This window comes from Panthera uncia, assembly GCF_023721935.1.
Source record: "Panthera uncia isolate 11264 chromosome B2 unlocalized genomic scaffold, Puncia_PCG_1.0 HiC_scaffold_24, whole genome shotgun sequence".
NCBI classification, from domain to species: domain Eukaryota; kingdom Metazoa; phylum Chordata; class Mammalia; order Carnivora; family Felidae; genus Panthera; species Panthera uncia.
This window is the reverse complement of record NW_026057580.1, coordinates 23,954,567-23,972,553: the sequence shown is the minus strand read 5'-3', so window position 1 is coordinate 23,972,553 and position 17,987 is coordinate 23,954,567. Positions and strand designations below refer to the sequence as shown.

The 17,987-nt window shown below is 38.9% G+C and overlaps 1 protein-coding gene across 22 annotated transcripts in view; it reads left to right on the top strand.

Moving 5' to 3' along the window:
- Positions 1 to 17,987, top strand: part of DST (dystonin) — a 493,789-nt gene that overhangs the window by 402,448 nt on the left and 73,354 nt on the right. For all 22 annotated transcript variants that reach the window (XM_049652833.1, XM_049652831.1, XM_049652828.1 and 19 more), the window contains 3 exons: positions 11,362 to 11,523; positions 13,252 to 13,422; positions 15,995 to 16,161. In XM_049652833.1, the coding sequence (XP_049508790.1) occupies positions 11,362 to 11,523; positions 13,252 to 13,422; positions 15,995 to 16,161 (500 nt within the window). The remainder of the gene's footprint in view (positions 1 to 11,361; positions 11,524 to 13,251; positions 13,423 to 15,994; positions 16,162 to 17,987) is intronic.

Sequence of the window (17,987 nt, the reverse complement as noted above, 5' to 3'; positions counted from 1 at the left end):
GAGAGAGAGAGAGAGAGAGAGAGAGAGAGAGAGAGAGAATCCCCAGCAGGCTCCACACTGTCAGTACAGAACCGGATGTGCGGTTTGAACTCACAAACCATGAAGTAATGACCTGAATTGAAATCAAGAGTCTGACACTTAACCTGAGCCATCCAGATGTCCTGGGAGCAGAGAATTTTTAAGCCAAGCTGAAACCATAGAACACTTGCCTAATTTGCTGTGATACATGTTCTCTGGTCAAGGTAAAGTCATTGTTTAACCCAGGTGTCTTCATTTGGATAGTGGGTGAGTTACAATGCCTGTTATCATGAGACAAGTGAAACCAGGCAGTTTGAGCCTTATTTGTAAATAGTATTGCTGAAATAAATCACTTTCCAAATATCTTCCTAAGATATTTATGAAATGATCCTAAAACAACATCTGTGATGTCACCATATTTTTAAAGATAAAATTATCCAAAGATATGCTTTAACACAGTGGATTTTAAAGAGGGTGCCCGTGTTGTTATGTAGAAGTCCATGACAAATCGTTCCCCATTTTTGTTGAGAACAGGAGGATATTAAATAAGGCTGTTGCATAAGAAGTTTTTCTTAGGGAAAAAAATTCTTACTTGACTGGACTTCTGTTAGAGTATATTAGCAAGGCACTTGCACGATGCTTTTCCTCTAGTATTTTTAAAAATGAAAATGTTCTCACTATAGAAACCATAACTTGATGCATAGACCTTATGGGAAGATCACATCATTTAATCAGATACATCAACATGGAATTTAAGATTTTAGGAAGAAGGAATATCATACATGCTGGGTAAGAGAGAAATCCTACCCAAGCAGAGACCACCATAATCATGCCACAAAGAGCTGGCGCTGATCTGTGTGCTATCAGTAATCCCTCATATTCTCGTGAGAATATGACATAGCATAACACGGGGGTGCCCTCCTTCATACATCAAACACAAGAATGTACTGTACTGAAAGGAGTGACTAAAGGGAAGTTGGCACTGTGTGTTCTCTTCCTGCTTTTTGCTAACTAACGCTGTCACTCTTTATGCTGCGTGGTCCTCTCTTCTCTTGCTTCATTTAAGATTGGGGAATTACAGTAGGTTGTTCTGATGGCAGTTTTAGCCAGAGATTTTATAAGGCGGGGTGGGGATGGGGATTCTTTTTTTTCTTTTTTTTTTGGTTGTTTTGATGTTAACGGGGTAAACCTTGGGGGATTTTAAGCAATCCCCCAAGAGCACAAAACTGCAGCTTCTACTGTCATCATAGGCGTCCCTTTAGATAAAAGGTGTTCTACATAATTTATTAATGTGGAAAGTTGCTTAAAGGTGCGTGTGTGTCTTTGTGCATGTGAGACAGAATTTGCTTTGTGGCTATAAAATTACACATTGGTTTCCTGTTAAGAAAAGTTTGACCTGTAAATGTTTTATAAATGGTTGTCTCCGTCTACAGTCGTTCATAAAACAATGTCTCACAGAGGTAAATGCTGTGATTGTAAATTAAGGGAAGAGCTTTTGGAGCTGTCCAGGAACCAGAATACCCTGAGAAAATCTCTGTGCTCACATATCCTGTTCCTCACTTGCCTTTAATCGCCTTAATTTTAAGACTACTTTATTTCTTTGGTAGTGTTTTAGTATGAAGTGTTTTCAGGTTTTGTCTGGTTTTTGGTTTTCTGAAGGAAGTTGAAGGGGATCATTAACAGGTGCATTGGTTTTGCTTACTGGATGGCTTTAAAAAAAAAAAGAACTTTACCTTTTAGAAGTTACAGTGCACATATGCATATATTTCAATTAATAATGTTACATATAGAATAATTTTATTAGGTAGAATTTTTTTATCCACTGTCATCTGAAAACCATATTGAAGATAGAAGAAAAACAGTATTTCCGTAACTCACAGGAAAAATAGCAAGTGCCTATTAAAGCTATTAGCTAACATTCACATCAAGATAAATTCCCGTCAAGATCAAACAGTAAATCTGTTAAGTGTTTCTAAAGTTATTTCCTTTGTGGTGGGGTCTGCATATCCTACTTTATTTTAAATATAAACTATTTCCACTGAAATAAATAGCTATTGCATATCCATCTGATAAATACCCTCAAAAATCCTTTAGTCATTTATGTGAAGAAGTTTATTAGTTTGAAAACTAAAAACATGGGTTCTTTCAGTTTTCATTATCTAATGGTGTATCTGTTTGAGAAAGAACAGAATTTGTTGCTCCTAAGGCTTATTTTTGTATCACGGCAAAAAACAAAAAACAAAAAAACCCCAACAGATCACATGTTTCTTGTTTGCCTTCTGATCCAGATTTCAGTAGCAAGCCATTGGGCCGGGAAAATACTTCTGTCAGTTTTCATGGATAATATTGCATTTACTCACACATTTTCTACTTACTGCACATTGAGTTTCTTAATACCGCCAGTCTTTCAGCTCTAAAAGCTCCATGTATCAGTTGATAAAATTAGCCTTTAGCTTTTCTATGAAATGGATTGTTGGACTTAATTCTAAGAGTTTTCAGTAATTATTCTTTTCAAAGACTTAATTTAACTTTAGAAAAATAAAATGAGAACGTGGTTCTACTTTGCTCATTTTTCAGTTGGAATTTGTGTGCTTTTCCACAATCATCTGCCTTTAGAAGATACTTTAGCTAGATCACATTTAGTAGGCAACATAAAGTAAGTAAAGTCACATTTGGGGAACATTTAACATTATGACTTTTGTATATATGAAATAACAATGTTGACTATTTTTCAGAAAAACTTTGCTTATTTTATTCATTGTGTATTTCTGTCTTATGAAAATGTGAGAGATCTAGATATAATGATTAATATTTAACAGTTTAATATATCTTAATTTTGTTAGTATCAGAAACTTTAACATTTAAAGTATCTGTAAACAGGGGCGCCCGGGTGGCTGAGTCGGTTGAGGGTCTGACTTTGGCTCAGGTCATGATCTCACAGCTTGTTAATTGAAGCCCTGCATCAGGCTCTGTGCTGACAGCTCAGAGCCGGGAGCCTGCTTCAGATTCTGTGTCTCCCTCTCTCTCTGCCCCATACCCACTCATGCTCTGTCTCTCTCTGGCTTAAAAATAATAAAACATTTTTTTAAAAGTAAAAAAAAAAATAAAGTAGCTGTAAATAAATCAGATTTGGGAGGAAGAGATAAACCAGTCTAGTTTTGCTCTAAATGTAAGAGTTCTTTAGTTATCCAGATAGATTTTTGGAATGTGATTTTAAGTAACAAAGGTATATCTATATATCCATATCTTTATAAACACACGTAGGTTTGTATATAATTGTCATAAATACCAGTATAACATTAATAGTTCAAATTTTAACTTGAAACAGAATTATTAGGCTCATCATTTATAGGATTAGTTGAAATTAGTTTAATAAAACAGGAATTCTGTTATTAAATACATGGCATGTACTTAAACATAATCACCAAAGAGCATTTTTCCACAGCACTCCTTACTTCCAAACTGTATATTGTACCCATTTTCCCATCCGTATTCTCCACTGTACCGTCAATTGTATAAGGACAGGGGTGCTACATCTCTGTGCACCATTGTTTTGCCAGTGTTTACTGTGGTGTTTGATAGGTAGTGAGCACTTTTTTTTTTTTTTAATTTTTTTTTTCAACGTTTTTCATTTATTTTGGGGACAGAGAGAGACAGAGCATGAACGGGGGAGGGGCAGAGAGAGAGGGAGACACAGAATCGGAAACAGGCTCCAGGCTCCGAGCCATCAGCCCAGAGCCTGACGCGGGGCTCGAACTCACGGACCGCGAGATCGTGACCTGGCTGAAGTCGGACGCTTAACCGACTGCGCCACCCAGGCGCCCCGGTAGTGAGCACTTTTTGATGATGCTTGTATTTATGAACAAATTATATATGTAGTTTAAAAATGTAGTTTAAAAAAATACACTAGCCACCTCAACTGTGAAGGTTACATGTTGCTTTTCTTAGCATTATGTAAAGCCAAAATAATATTGTGCTGATAATTCAGAGTTAGAGTTTAAGGTGATTTAGGGCCATTTTTGGGAAAAGTTCTTTGAGGATCTCAGAATGTTTAGGGAAAGGTACTCATCCACATTTCATGGAAAATTTAATATTAATATTACCATGAATACACAGCTTTCCAGTCTTACATATCAGTACAGTGACAGTTGGGAGTAAAACCCGTGGTTTCTTCTAATTCTCAGCCTAGTTCCCAATCTACTGTTCAAACAAGGAAACTGTGTGCACTTTTTTAAAAATCTTATTAGCATCTCACAATAGCCTCTGTGCTTAAGTACCATAGGATTTAGTGCTTGTTGAAATATTTCACTTCTTGACTATGAAAAATGGGCATTGATACTGTGATATTGATAGGTGTTTTTATACATATTTTTCTTTATAGATGGCTATGTGTGTGTGTGTGTGTGTGTATGTATATATTTTGTTTTTTCCCCAACCTAATGATAGCCACATACTGAATTGCATCAAATAATTGTTGAATGAGTGTTATTACATATAGAGTTCCGGTTACAGATAGATTTTTTAAAAGATTTAATACTTAAGTTTATAAAAATAATTTTGGAACAATATTTCATATTTGGAATAATAATTTTGTTATTATTAAAAGTACAAAAGTTCCCTGCCACATCATTTATGTTCAAATGATGATTGTTTTGTGAGAGTGAGAAAAAACAATCTACCTTTATTTGTAACTCTGTCTGCTACTTCTGGTAATGTTGCTTATTTTGTAAACTAAAGAATAGATAGATTTTATAATATTTAATTAAAAGTATTAATTTTTCTTACAGAGGTTAAGGTTTTTCTTGCTGAATTTATTTTCAGTGTTTTCAAAGAGCGTTCAATACATAACAATCTGTGGAAGTGATTTTGTTTATTAAATATCCAGAGTTACTGACTGCCCTTGATCTTTGCCTGGGCCTTGCATTAAGCTCCAGGGGACTGTGTGGGGTTATTAGTAACTACTGATATTCATGGCAGCGGTGCTCAGGGCCGTGCCCACAGGAATAATTTGCTCTGGAGAACAGTTAGACTTGAACTTGGGCTTTTAAAAGGAATGACTCAACATTGGATCCAAAGTGATCCGCACTTCGCATCGCAAATGCTACTTAAACGGTGTGCAACTGCAGCATATGAGGGTGTGGTTTCAGCCGAAAGGTGGGGACCTGTGTAGTCCCTTTCTTCCTACCTCCCCCCCCCCCCGCCCCCGCTATTTAATATTCAAATGAGCGCCGTGACCGGCGTTGACGAAAGGATACCTTCGGGAAGCCCCTGGTGTCAGGTTCTGCCTCTGCAAGCCCTTCGGATCTCTCCCCATGTTGAACTCCATAGTTGGTGGGATTTCGAGGATCTCTGAACTCGAGCCGCCCCTCTCCCCAGCTCCATGACTGAGTCTGATGTGCGCTGATGTCACCACCGAGCTATTGCATTGCAGCCGCTCGGCCTCTAGGTACCTCCCCCTGAAACAGCCCGCCGGCTCCCGAGAGGGGGCCAGGAGTCAAAGAAAAGATGACGGCGAAGTTAAGTCGCGGGAGGGCGTAGCAGCGAAGAGAGGGAGCTGCATGCCCGGAGCGCTGCTCTGCGAAGGGACGTAGCAGCTGTTGCTTGAAGAGAGAGGGCGTTGCTGGAAGCGCCCTGGCTCGGGAGGATGCCTCCCGGGGACCGTACTGCCCTAAGGAGCTGGGGACCGCGCAGGACGTCCCTGCTGGAGTTCCTTTTCTGCCTCCTCCACCGGCCACCTCTGCCTCTCTCCAGCTGTAGCTAAAATGAAAGCCAAACCGCGGCCACAATTGGTCAATTTCAAAGGTTAGAGTAGACTTGGTTTTGAGCTGAATGTGAATTACGCTGCTTGTGCCTTAGAGGAAACCCGGAGCTCTTCTTTGCTGCAGTTTCCTCAGGTGGAATAAGCCTTAAGGAAGATCAGATAAGACTCTTTGGAAATGACTTTCTTTTTTCTTTTTCTTTTTTTTTTTTTTTTTAAAGGGGAGTTTATAGCACACCATGCTTTCTAACTGTTTACTTTAAACGGTTGCTGGATTGTCCTGGCTTGGCTGTCCAAAAGTCTATTTTTTTCCTTTGGGTAGCCTCGAAGAAGCTTAATATGGGAAGAAAAACTGCCTTTTGAATCAAGATTATTTATAGCTACACCCAAAAAAAGTAAAAGAAAAATTTAACTTTCTTAACAGCATTCGACAACTTATTTTTCGCTGAGGATTTGTTTTTGTGCCTTGACCTGAACAATACATGGTCCCTGTGTTTGTCTTTTAAGTTTCTGAAGCGTGGTTTATTTATAAAGGAGATGGAGTTTTGCAAGCCTTCTTTAAGTGGATTACAGTTAACCAGAGTTCTGCCGATATTAACATTCAGCCTAGCCTGTTAAAATGCTTGCTCATTTGGAAATTTTAACCTGGAAATCTCAGATGCAAAATTAGACTAAAAAGGGAAATGGACTGACAGTGGAATCTTTTGAGTGTTTGAGCCACTGTTAAGTGTGTGTGTTTGTTTGTTTTCTGTGTTTTGGAGTATGTGAAAGGGAACCTGGGGGGATAAGGGAAGGGGGGAGGAAGGAGATTTCTGTTCTTTGTTCTCAATGCACTTTATTTTTTTTAGAATCATTTAAAAAACAACCAGGTAAAAGGATAGTTGCATTTAAGACTGATGCACTGATGACCTTAAACACCTCCTATATCACAACCTATATTGTTTGAGCGTGTCTTTATGCTGACGACACTTCATAGTGCTGTCCAGAAGTATACTTTTTTGAAAGATGCTTTACCTTACTTCTTATTTTCTGTGTCAAGAGCCGCAATATTTGTTTTAATTGTCTACGAAATGGGGAAGCCACTCAGCAGACCAGACTGTTTACGTCAGAATCCCCCATGTGTAGGGAAAGGTGAAGAAGAGGAGGACCTAAATATCGAAGACTGTTATGTCCCACAGCGGTCAATCTATGATACTGTTAGGCTGAATGAACAGATAGACTCTGGTTCAAAGGGTAGCCTCTCTTCCAGGCATTTTACAGATCGGACTTTACCCTACAGTCACAGAACACTGGATGTTAGTTCTCTATGCTCTAACGGTGCCCTTGCTTCTTCCAGTGTGTTTGAGCTGAGAGGTCGTGAAGCTAACAAACTAGATGAAAAGATGATCTTTGATGCGCTCAAACTAAATAGTGATATCATTCGAACCACCGGGTTACCCAAAGCCAAGTCCCATGCAGAAAAGAAAGAACATAGACGGTCATGGCGAATGTTTGTCCCAGCCAATTTTATGGATTATGCAAACAAAAGTGAAAGCTCTTTTGTTGAACCTACTGATATGTCAGATGCTGTTCCCAAGGCCAGCAAGTGCAGATGGGGTACTAATTCTCTAACGTCGGAGGAGGATGACTCTGGTTTATGTAGCCCTCCAGCAGAGAGGGAAGAAAAACAGGGCATTTTAACTGGAGACCAGTCACGAATTAGAAGCTTATCTTCAGCTGAAGATATTCATATGGCAGAGCAATACAGGCCATTTTTTTCTGTTTATTCCATTAGTGAGCAGAAAATCCCATTGCTTTCATGTAGAAGTGCCCACCCTGATGAAAATTTCAAAATGATTTTGCATGATGTTCCTCCACTAGATGAAACAAAAGGTGCAAATGGTCAAAGGGAAATCCATGGTGAAAATTGCTTTCTGCAGAATGATTTAGAAGAGAGCACTGTAAAGTATGATCCATTGATTATGTCAGGAGATGGGGAAAGCCAGTGTATTTCTAACACTGGAGAAGAATGGAAAACCTATGGATCGGGAGAATCCCAAATCACGGCACAAAGTGGGAAATTTCTGGAAAATTCTGAGGATTTACATCTCTCTCTCACAGATGTGGAGGGAAACGATGCAGATTGTGGTAGCACGAGTTTAGTAAAAAATGTGACCGTGTTGACACCAGATGATTCGGAAGAATCCAACGTCGCATCTAAAGAGGCAGTGGAGGTGCCCCTTTATTCCCGGGAGATGGAGGTGGTCCAAATAAAGTGTTCCCCGAAATTCATACCAGTAAGAAAGCAAGCAGCTTCCAGAAAAGCAAGGGCCCAGGCAGGAATATTGGACACAGTCTGTAATGGCTTTCAGTCAGCTCAGGTAATTAATGGGGAATGTGAGACTGCAATGCCGGGCGTTTGTGGTTCCTTTTTAAAGTGGTCACTAGTGTTTCTAATAATGATCAAATCCAGTCTTTTATTTTGGGAGTTTGCCTAATACCCCACAAGATGCTAGGTATTGATAAGGTGATCATTGTAACAACTTAATTAGGGACCTTTTTTTAAGAATGATTATTCCCAGCTGTTTAGATTCCTACTGTTGGCTTGTGCAGGTGCTGGGCTGTTCCCCTGCATTTAGAGTGCTTCCACTGTGAGTTTATGTGAACATGAGGCTTTTACACAAATTGTGGTTTAAGACTCTGCCATTTAAGGGTAGTTCTGTTGTATTTATTAAGGTTGAGCAGGCCTAGTCATGAAGGTACAAACACACAGTATTCTATTGTTGTGGTCTGCGAAGTAGGCTACTCAAATTAAGGACGTTTAAAATGTGCTGAAAATCAGAATTCTGTCAGTAGCTCTGGACATTGAAGTAGAGAAGCTGTGCTGTATTTTGCAGTCATCATAGCTGCTAACTTTTTGTGAGTGGTGAAGGAGGTAAGAAAGTAAAGGGTGCAGCCTTGTAATAAGTAGAGGCTGTTTGTCAAGCCTGTAATTTTTTTCTTCCCACTCGGATTGAAGTTCAGCTATTTTGGTATTTTTACAAAGTTCTTCTGGTAAACTTTGCCTCAGAGGTAATTTTATTTTATCTTAAGCTTTGTGTTTGTGTACTTATGGGTTAGATTAGGGGGAAAGTCTCTCTTCATAGGTATTTGTTACCACTGAGAGATAAGGAATTTGGACAGTATCAGAAACGTTCCTCTTCCCAGCCTATGAAGTCATTGCTCTAGGCAGCGTTGCCCTTTCCTTCAGCTTGCGTGAGATGACATACTATTTTAAAAGCTTAAAAGTGCTTTTTTTTTAATGTAAAGGATTTTGCAGTCTATTTGTAGGAAGTAATTGAGCCCTTAGGAATATACAGATTCCTTAGTAGTTTTCTTCTTTAACCCTTAGTATATTTTTTGTAGCACTTCAGAAAATTACGACTCGCCCAGACCTACTCTGATATGCAGCCTTAAAATTGATTTCTTTAAAACCAAGATCAGGGGTTAAGGCAATTTACTAGAATGTTATCTTAGGTTTTTTTGTCCTGAGCATTATCTGACAGGAAATGTAGAACTTTTCCCTGAATCCTTCTATACCAGACAAGTTCCTGGAATTAAGAATGCAGCAGTTTTCTTACTGTCCCTCCTTCTTTTTTGTAAGTAGTAAAACCTCTCCAGAGCTCTTAGTTCCTAGAAGTAGTTAACTTAGTAAGTAGTATAGAAAAGAAGTAGCATCTCAGTTTCAAATTCTGTTTTTACCACCTTGCCACAAAATTATGAAAACTTTTTTTTTTTCCTCAGTGATTTGAGGAGTTCTTATTTCTTTGGTTATGTGTAATTGACTTTTTATATTCAGCACTGCTGTATAGAAACAATTAGCCAGTATGGAAATTGTCTATAAGGATTTTATATACAAGAAGAAACTCGGGCTTTTAGCAGAGAGACTTCTAAGGGAAATGATCATTTATTTGTTTGCTATTCCTAAATTTACTCATACATGCAATAACACAGAACTATCTTGTGCGCCATGCCTTAGGCCAGAGTCTAGACAGTTTTTCTTGTAGCCTCTCCATTATTTTCTTTTTTTTTTTTTTTTTAATTTTTTTTTTCAATGTTTTTTATTTATTTTTGGGACAGAGAGAGACAGAGCATGAACGGGGGAGGGGCACAGAGAGAGGGAGACACAGAATCGGAAACAGGCTCCAGGCTCCGAGCCATCAGCCCAGAGCCCGACGCGGGGCTCGAACTCACGGACCGCGAGATCGTGACCTGGCTGAAGTCGGACGCTTAACCGACTGCGCCACCCAGGCGCCCCTCCATTATTTTCCATACTGTGTAAAATTATTTTCCATACTACCTCTGTAATTTTTTAAGTATTATTTTGTTACTTGCCTTTTTAATGTTTCCATATATTCTGTTAACTGTTCATTTACTTGGACTATTGGTATATTATATGGTGCCCTGTGGTGTAATGACTCAAACCCCAAACTCGGTCGTGTCTTAGTATCTAGCTGAAACTTCCCTTCTTTGGTTAAATTCATCTCTTTTTCTTTATGGAATCCTTTAAGTCCTGTATTTTAAACATTTGTATGTCTATGAAAGAGTTAACGTATTATCAGTATTCTCTTTTGTGGAGTTAATGCCATCCACTCCGAGATGTAAATACAATTTTTCTGTACCGACACGCATTCGGCAAATAATTATTAGGTACATATTACATGCTAGGTACTGTGGCAAGTCCAGGACATAGAATGACTATAAGGAAGACAACTTTCTGCTTTCATGGAACTTGCATTTTACTCTAATACATGAGATTTGTTTGCCAGTTACAGGCACTGGAGGACTGTTAGTTGGATGAGACTGAGAGTCAGAGGGAGGGCATGGGAAAATGGTTGGCGGTGCAGGGGGCGACCATAGAGTCACTGGAGTTGCTGTGCTGGCCACGTGTGTGAGCACGTCTGTGGGGTGAGGTCTCTGTGCTCTTGCAAGTCCTTTGGCATCTCACTAGGCATTGAGGGGGCTGGATGGGTAAGGATCTATTCTATTTACTATGCCTGCCTAAGTCTTTTCTCTTTTCCTAACTCTGTATTTGGGCTCCTCTGGCAAGCTGTAGATTGGCCTCTTGGCTCATCTCATCGTCTTGTCAGTTATCTTCTTTCCCAGTTTGAGTCTCAAACTTCAGTTGTCAGCTAGCAGCAGTTATCCTTAGAGGAGCTTGTAAGGGTCCATGCCCAGGAAGACTGATCTTGGGCCCATCTTACCATTTTGCCCCTTTGCATTTTCCATACTGTTTTTACTAGAGTTATATTGGAATGATAGAAAATATCTGGTTTATGCTAATGAAGCAGTAGAGAGAGGACACAAACTCTTTTCTTGGTTTTATAGGTAATCTGATTAAAGGTACTTAGAATATCATTCTTTAAAATTCCTGAGTGGTTTTGATAATATGAATTTATATTAAGTTTAGTTTCTTACTGTTATTCATAAGGTAGCTGTCACATATGAATAGCCAACAAAAATTCTTTTTAACTCTGATAACCGATACTCGATCATTGAACAAATGTTTATATTTGGTGGTTGTTAGATAAGGTAATTTATATAAATGATTGCTCTCCCAACTGCAGGTATTCCAAAAAGAAGAGATTGAACCTTTGCAGGTTAAACAGCAAGATGTGAACTGGTTAGGTCAGGGCCTTATTCAGAGTGCTGCTAAAAGCACCAGCACCCAGGGTTTGGAGCATGACCTGGATGATGTCAACGCACGGTGGAAGACTCTCAATAAGAAGGTAATTTTTCCATTCCCTTCATTGTCATTTCTGTTGATTATTATTCTCTAGCATTTGTTGTGACTCGTCATATTTATAGTAGCTAAACTTCCCTAAACATGGCTACCTTTTTATATTGCTGTCAACTCGGCAGCCCAAACTCGGATGCCCACAGGGCTTCAGTGGGCAGCATAAATGAAACAAGTAAGCTGGATGAAATAGGACCTCTCCCTGCCGTTAACTTGACTTTCATAGAGGCCCAGTAGTGCCAGGGTGATGGCAGGCGGCCCGTGATTCATGACCTTGTGTTGAGCGAGCACATACACCTTCGAAGGTACAGCCGGTACTTAGCTCCAGCAAATCATTCCATGTAGGGATCTAGGTTCACTGTTGCCAAATAGTCTGCTTATTTCCAAAGGAACCTGAAAATCTCACTTTTTCTGTGAAGCCTAATTTTCAAATGTCAGCAACTAATTTTACATTGTATAATAGGTCACGCTGTGCAAGTGAAAGCCACCGTGTCTCTCTGTCAGTCCTGGACTAAGGGTTTACCACCCTCACTATAGACTATTAACTCTAAATGGCATTTCATTTATGAGATGTAGATCCCACTTTTTTCTAAATGCCCACGAAGGAAAACACTGGAAGACAATGCTCTGGTGTCTTAAGGAGATCATGCTGAAACACAATGGCAGCCCTTTGCATGACGTAAATTATCAGGACATTGTTAGGGGACGACTGTGCTTATCTGGGGTGGTGGTTTTTGTTCTTGTAGTTTTCTGTGCTTTGAGATCTTAGGCAATTGTGGCCAGATCTCAGAACTACGTTTATCATTCTTTTAAAGTCTGATTTGTACTGTAGTGCTCTTCAAACACAATTGGAATGTAGTGTCAGGTGCAAATATATTCAATAGTGCTTAAAACATCTTGCCAACTACTTTTTCAGTCCTGAAGGAAAAGATCTGTGAGAAGGGCAATAGGATATCTCTGTGTAGGACACAGAGACTCCATTTACTAGAATACAAAGGGTCCGGTTTGTCCAAAAAGCCTGTAGGACTTGGAGCTAGCAGAATTTAATTGGATACTTCACAGGCAATTTTCCTAGCAAAATAAAAATCTGTTTCTCTCTACTGTAAGTTTTTTTAATGTAGTCTTTTAAAATATTCATCCGTAAGAAATAAAATATGAAGTCAAAGGATAATAATAAAAATGACTAAGACATTGTTTCTTTCGGTAATCTTAAAATATTTGAATTATTCATTGCTAATCATAAATGTACTGGGTATTTCCAAAGTCTCAAAGATTTCATCTTTTACATTACCGTTTGGGATGGTAACCTTTTCTTCCTGGCTTACTTGCTAAACTTTGACTCCTTTCCACCACAGTCCTGGCCACTGTCAGTGCTTTGGGCAGATTTTAAGTGAAAAGGAAAAGAAAAAGCATTTTTTAATGTTTGTTTATGTACTCTTTTGAGAGACGGAGGGGGAGAGGCAGTGGGAGAGGGAGACAGAACCCCAAGCAGGCTCCATGCTTTCAGCACAGAGCCCACTGTGGGGCTCAAACCCACAAACCGTGAGATCATGACCTGAGTTGAGACCAAGAGTCAGAGGCTTAACCAACCAAGCCACCCAGATGCCCTGGAAAAGAAAATTTGTGACCAGATGGGCAGAGCATGAACAGTGGTGGCTGGTGGGCAAACTGCATTTTTTGTGAAACCAGTAAATAAGCCGTTGCAACGGAAACTCTGCAGGTAGCTCAGCGGGCAGCCCAGCTACAGGAGGCACTGCTGCACTGTGGGCGCTTCCAGGACGCCCTGGAGTCCCTGCTCAGCTGGATGGCAGACACTGAGGAGCTTGTGGCCAACCAGAAGCCCCCATCAGCCGAGTTCAAAGTGGTGAAGGCCCAGATACAAGAGCAAAAAGTAAGTTCGTGATACTTCTGTATTGTGTTTCATGTCCCATCATAACCACGAGAGTAAAGATTTACCTTGTGACTCTCTGTAGTAATAGGATATTCTAGTTGACTGGTTGTTGATGCTCTAGGTATTGTTTTTTAGTCATTCAACAAATATATACTGAACATCTGCCAGGTTTCAGGCTTTGTTTCAGCTGCTGGCAGTGATCCCTGAACAGAAAAGATGCAAGTTCCTCACTGAGTTTAAGGTTTAGTGGACGGGGAGGAAGAGGGAGAGACTGTAAACAAAGTAAGTACATGGTGGTAAGTTAGCAAGTGATAAATAAAGCAGGGGTGGGAGATAAGAAGTAGGAAGTGACAGAGCAAGGATGGACAGGAAGTGCTGGAGTGGAGTCTGGGGGTGGGTATGTATGCAGTTTCCAGTAGAGTCGTCAAGGAAGATTTCACTCACTGAAAAGGTAACTTGGGCGGAAATGTCGTCATTCCCTTACATAGCAGATTGATCTGTATGAAATTGCCTTTTTTTAAAAAAGTATAGTTGACACACAATGTAACATTAGTTTCAACTGTAGAATACAGTGTGATTCAACAAGTTCATATGTTACGCTATGTTCCCCAAAAGTGGAGGTACCGTGTATCACCGTACAATGCTTTTACAGTTCTATTGACTGTATTCCCCATGCTGGCCTTTTATCCCTGTGACTTACTCATTCCATAACTAGCACCCTGTATTTCTCACTCCTTTTTTTTTTATAGATTAAATACAGGCCGTTTCTTGTGGCTCAGCCTGTACGAAAGAAGCAAACATTTGATTCATATATGCTAAAGAATGTGTTGTGTCTTTTGACACTACTAATACAGGACCAAGTTGGAAAGAAAGACACACTTGCTGAAGGGATGATAACATACCAAAAAAACCATTTTGTGCTCCAGATGGTGATGGTCAGTTAGGACGTATTTAGTGACATTTTCAGTACTAATTTGTCAGCCATGACTTGAAATGGCACATGGGAGGGGCCTAGCACACAGCACATTGGTAAGGTTTTTCCCGTGTGGAATCTTAAAAAGAAAGGAATGGATTAAGAGGCTTAATTTAATTTTGACATTCAGTAGTATTTCTAAAAATTCTTTGAGGACTCTAGTATGTTGGGAATTAACCTATTAGAAATAAATTTGGAGATAAGGATTAAAGAAACATAACATAAACATAAAAAATGATTTTTAAATAGAATATAATTCATAATATGTAATAAAGTAATAAAGAATAAGAATGTAATAAAGTAATAAGGATGTATAATATTATATATGACAATATAATTGCTACCATTCGCTATTTAATTTAAACCTTTGTTATTCTCCCAAAGTTAATGAACTATGTTTAACCAACAAGATCTATTTGTGGATTTTGCTTTCTTAATTGCTAGAGGCTTTGCTATTAAAGTTTATCAGAAATAATCCACTTAATGAGTTCTCTTTACTGCCTCAATCACCTGTGGTTCGCTGATTTTCTAATGACTCTAACCTGTGTCAAGAGAGTTTGCGTTTCTTCCTCTTCTTTTTAAACATGTTGGTTCCTCTTACCACCTGATTTGGCGGTCTCAAAGTGAAAGGGAGAGGGTGCTGTCTTAGCTTGTCACCTCTAGGTAACTGTACATTTCTTTAATCCTTAATTATCCATCAGGGTCAGAATAAGGAATCAGTGAAGTATTTAGCGTTTTACGTACCTGTGTCTTCCTCACTGCTCTTGACCAGTGCCTATGCATAGCACTTGCTCATGAAATAATTGTTTTGATTAGGTGAGAGCAAAGTAATCCTGGGTTCTGGCCACTTCTTTCAAACATTCCATTCTGAGTTTTTTGAAATGCTTCTTAGAATTAAATTGCATTTTTTTTTCTGCCTCTAAATCTTGAAATACTAGTCTTATTTAGCCAGCTTTGGGGGATTTCTGACTTTCCATTCCCCGTTCATTTTGGACATGATACTTGAAGTCTCTTTTTTAGTTTCTATCCTAATGAAGGGTTATAGGAGCTAGTCCCACCTAGTAAAGGGAGTCCAGAGCCTCTAGATTTAGCATCACTGGCTTGTGAAGTTGGTCTGAGTCTCAACTTCCCTCTCTATAATGATTTAACATGGGGAGAGGTTTTGAAAACAGTAATGATTTATAATATCTTAAGCTTGTCTTGAAAGGACAGATGATTGTTGAATGTTTAAGGTATTCCCATTTCTTTACAGTAATGGGAATTTTGCGCTTTCTGTGCAGTGGGCTTATACTGAAGCAGCACCTTGTACCCTATTATTTTATATTAAAAATTAATAGTGAATGGCTTAGCAGGCTTATCAATATTAGTTTTATCTGCTATGAAAATCCCCCGTCACAGCGTCTGACACAATAGTAATGAATCACTAAACAAAATGAGCTATTTTTAAAATCCTACTTCTTTTTATGTGAATCTATACAGAATATGTATTTTGTCACATATCAAAAGTACTTAGACTGTGTTTTCCATTCGATAACACAATTATTTCTTTGTCCCTCCCGCCTCTCCTTTTGCTTCTGGTATTTAATGTTCTATGTCAAGCTTCTCCAAAGATTGCTGGATGACCGCAAATCGACTGTGGAGGTAATCAAACGTGAAGGAGAAAAAATTGCTGCAACAGCAGAACCTGCAGACAAAGCAAAGATTCTGAAGCAGCTGAGTCTCTTGGACAGTAGATGGGAGGCATTGCTTAATAAAGCTGAAACACGGTAACTTACGTACTTGCGGTCTTTTGAAGAAGTAGCAAAGTCTTTAATTACTGATGTTTTGCATTTTGATATTGCTTTTCTTCAAACTGTCATTTTCCTATGTTTATCATGTATGTGAACAGGTAGCAAGGGCTGTGGTGCCGCTCTCCTCCCTCCTCCCTTGGTAAGGTCTTGTAGTCACCAGATACATCTCAACACTTGGTTTTAGAAAAATAATTCCCACAGGAGTAATTCATTTATTTATTAATAACGCAGTTACTGCCTGCCCACTGTGCATCAGGCATAGAGCTAGGCCTTGGGCTTTAGAGGTGAGCTGGACAGATCATTTCTGTCCTCAGGGTACAGTCAGTGTTTTATAGCCATTGAAAAGTAATGACAAATGTGATATTTCAGAGCAAAAATATAGAGTGCTATGGAAGCATGTAATGGGCTTTTGCACTCAACATGTTTCTTGATTGCATCTTTTTTTCATTCTCCATGTTGGGATCACAGTGACCTGTGTTGAGTAGTAGCTACACTGGAGTGTAACCACAGCCACATAGACTGGGTGGGTTAAAACTAGACGAACCACTGAACAGAATGATTATCTCCATAAATTGCTACCTTCTTTGGAACTACAATGGTGAAGAGAAGAGGATTTGTCTAATCTTGAATACTGGAGTAGAATTAATTATAGTTTATAGGACCGTAGAATGAGATGCTCCTAAGGAGGCTAAAAGCTTCATGTCCTTTCGTCTCGTTTTGGGAGATTATTCCATTTGCGGAATTACCAGGACATTGTACCCTGACTGCCATGAGAGATACTCTCAGTACTTTTTAAAAATAAATGAATTAATGAAATGAATTAATGTCTAGATCCCTGCTTTACTACCACAATGGCTTTCTTTTCCTAAACCTTCCTCACAGTGGTATTAAATAGAAGGATAGTGGTCATATTATGATTTATATGCTGATTAATAAAGTCACTGACAATTTAAATCACAGTAAACTAAATATGGTCACAAAATAGTTTATTTTCACTGATTCTAGATGATTGGATATTTGAATTTAGAAAAAAAGAATGTGGAGGATCTGGGTAGCTGAGTTGGTTGAGCGTCCAATTCTTGATTTCGGCTCAGGTCATGATCCCAGGGTCATGGGATTGAGCCCTGCATTGGGCTCTGTGCTGAGCATGGAGCCTGCTGGAGATCTCGATCTCTCTCTCTCTCTCTCTCTCTCTCTCTCTCTCTCTCTCTTACATGCTTACATGTGTGTGTTCTCTGTCTCTAAAATAAAACTTTTAAAAAAGGAAAAAAAGAATTTTAGTAATAATTTAGAAGTCAAAAATAATTGTATTCATTTTTTTAAAGATCAAATATGTTTCATGTGAAAGTTTTAAGAGATATATAAATGTGTAGTTTATGATATACACAGAAATTATATTCAGTAGCATGTGCCAATTTTCCAGAATTCCCTTGGTCTCCATAGAAACAAATTTATTAAATCATGCAATTCCCTAAGAATTATGCATGATAAAAAGTTATGACAACCACTCTTGGTCCCAGGATCTGGTACTGAGGTACTCTGTATAGAGACGGGCACAATCTCTTGCCCTAGGTAAAAACTGAGGGTGGCGGAAGGTAGGTTTTCAGTTACGTGGTACCATTTTAACTGAAGAACTAATGTGTTTTTTAAAAGCATTTCAAACTATATAAAAGTGTATTCAAATAAGTAAAAGTCTAAAGAAATCCTTTTTCATGATATTTTAATCCATAAAATATTAAGTGTTGCTTTTGGGAAATATACCTGACACTGTACTTTTTTTTTTGGCGGGGGTTGGGAGGGAA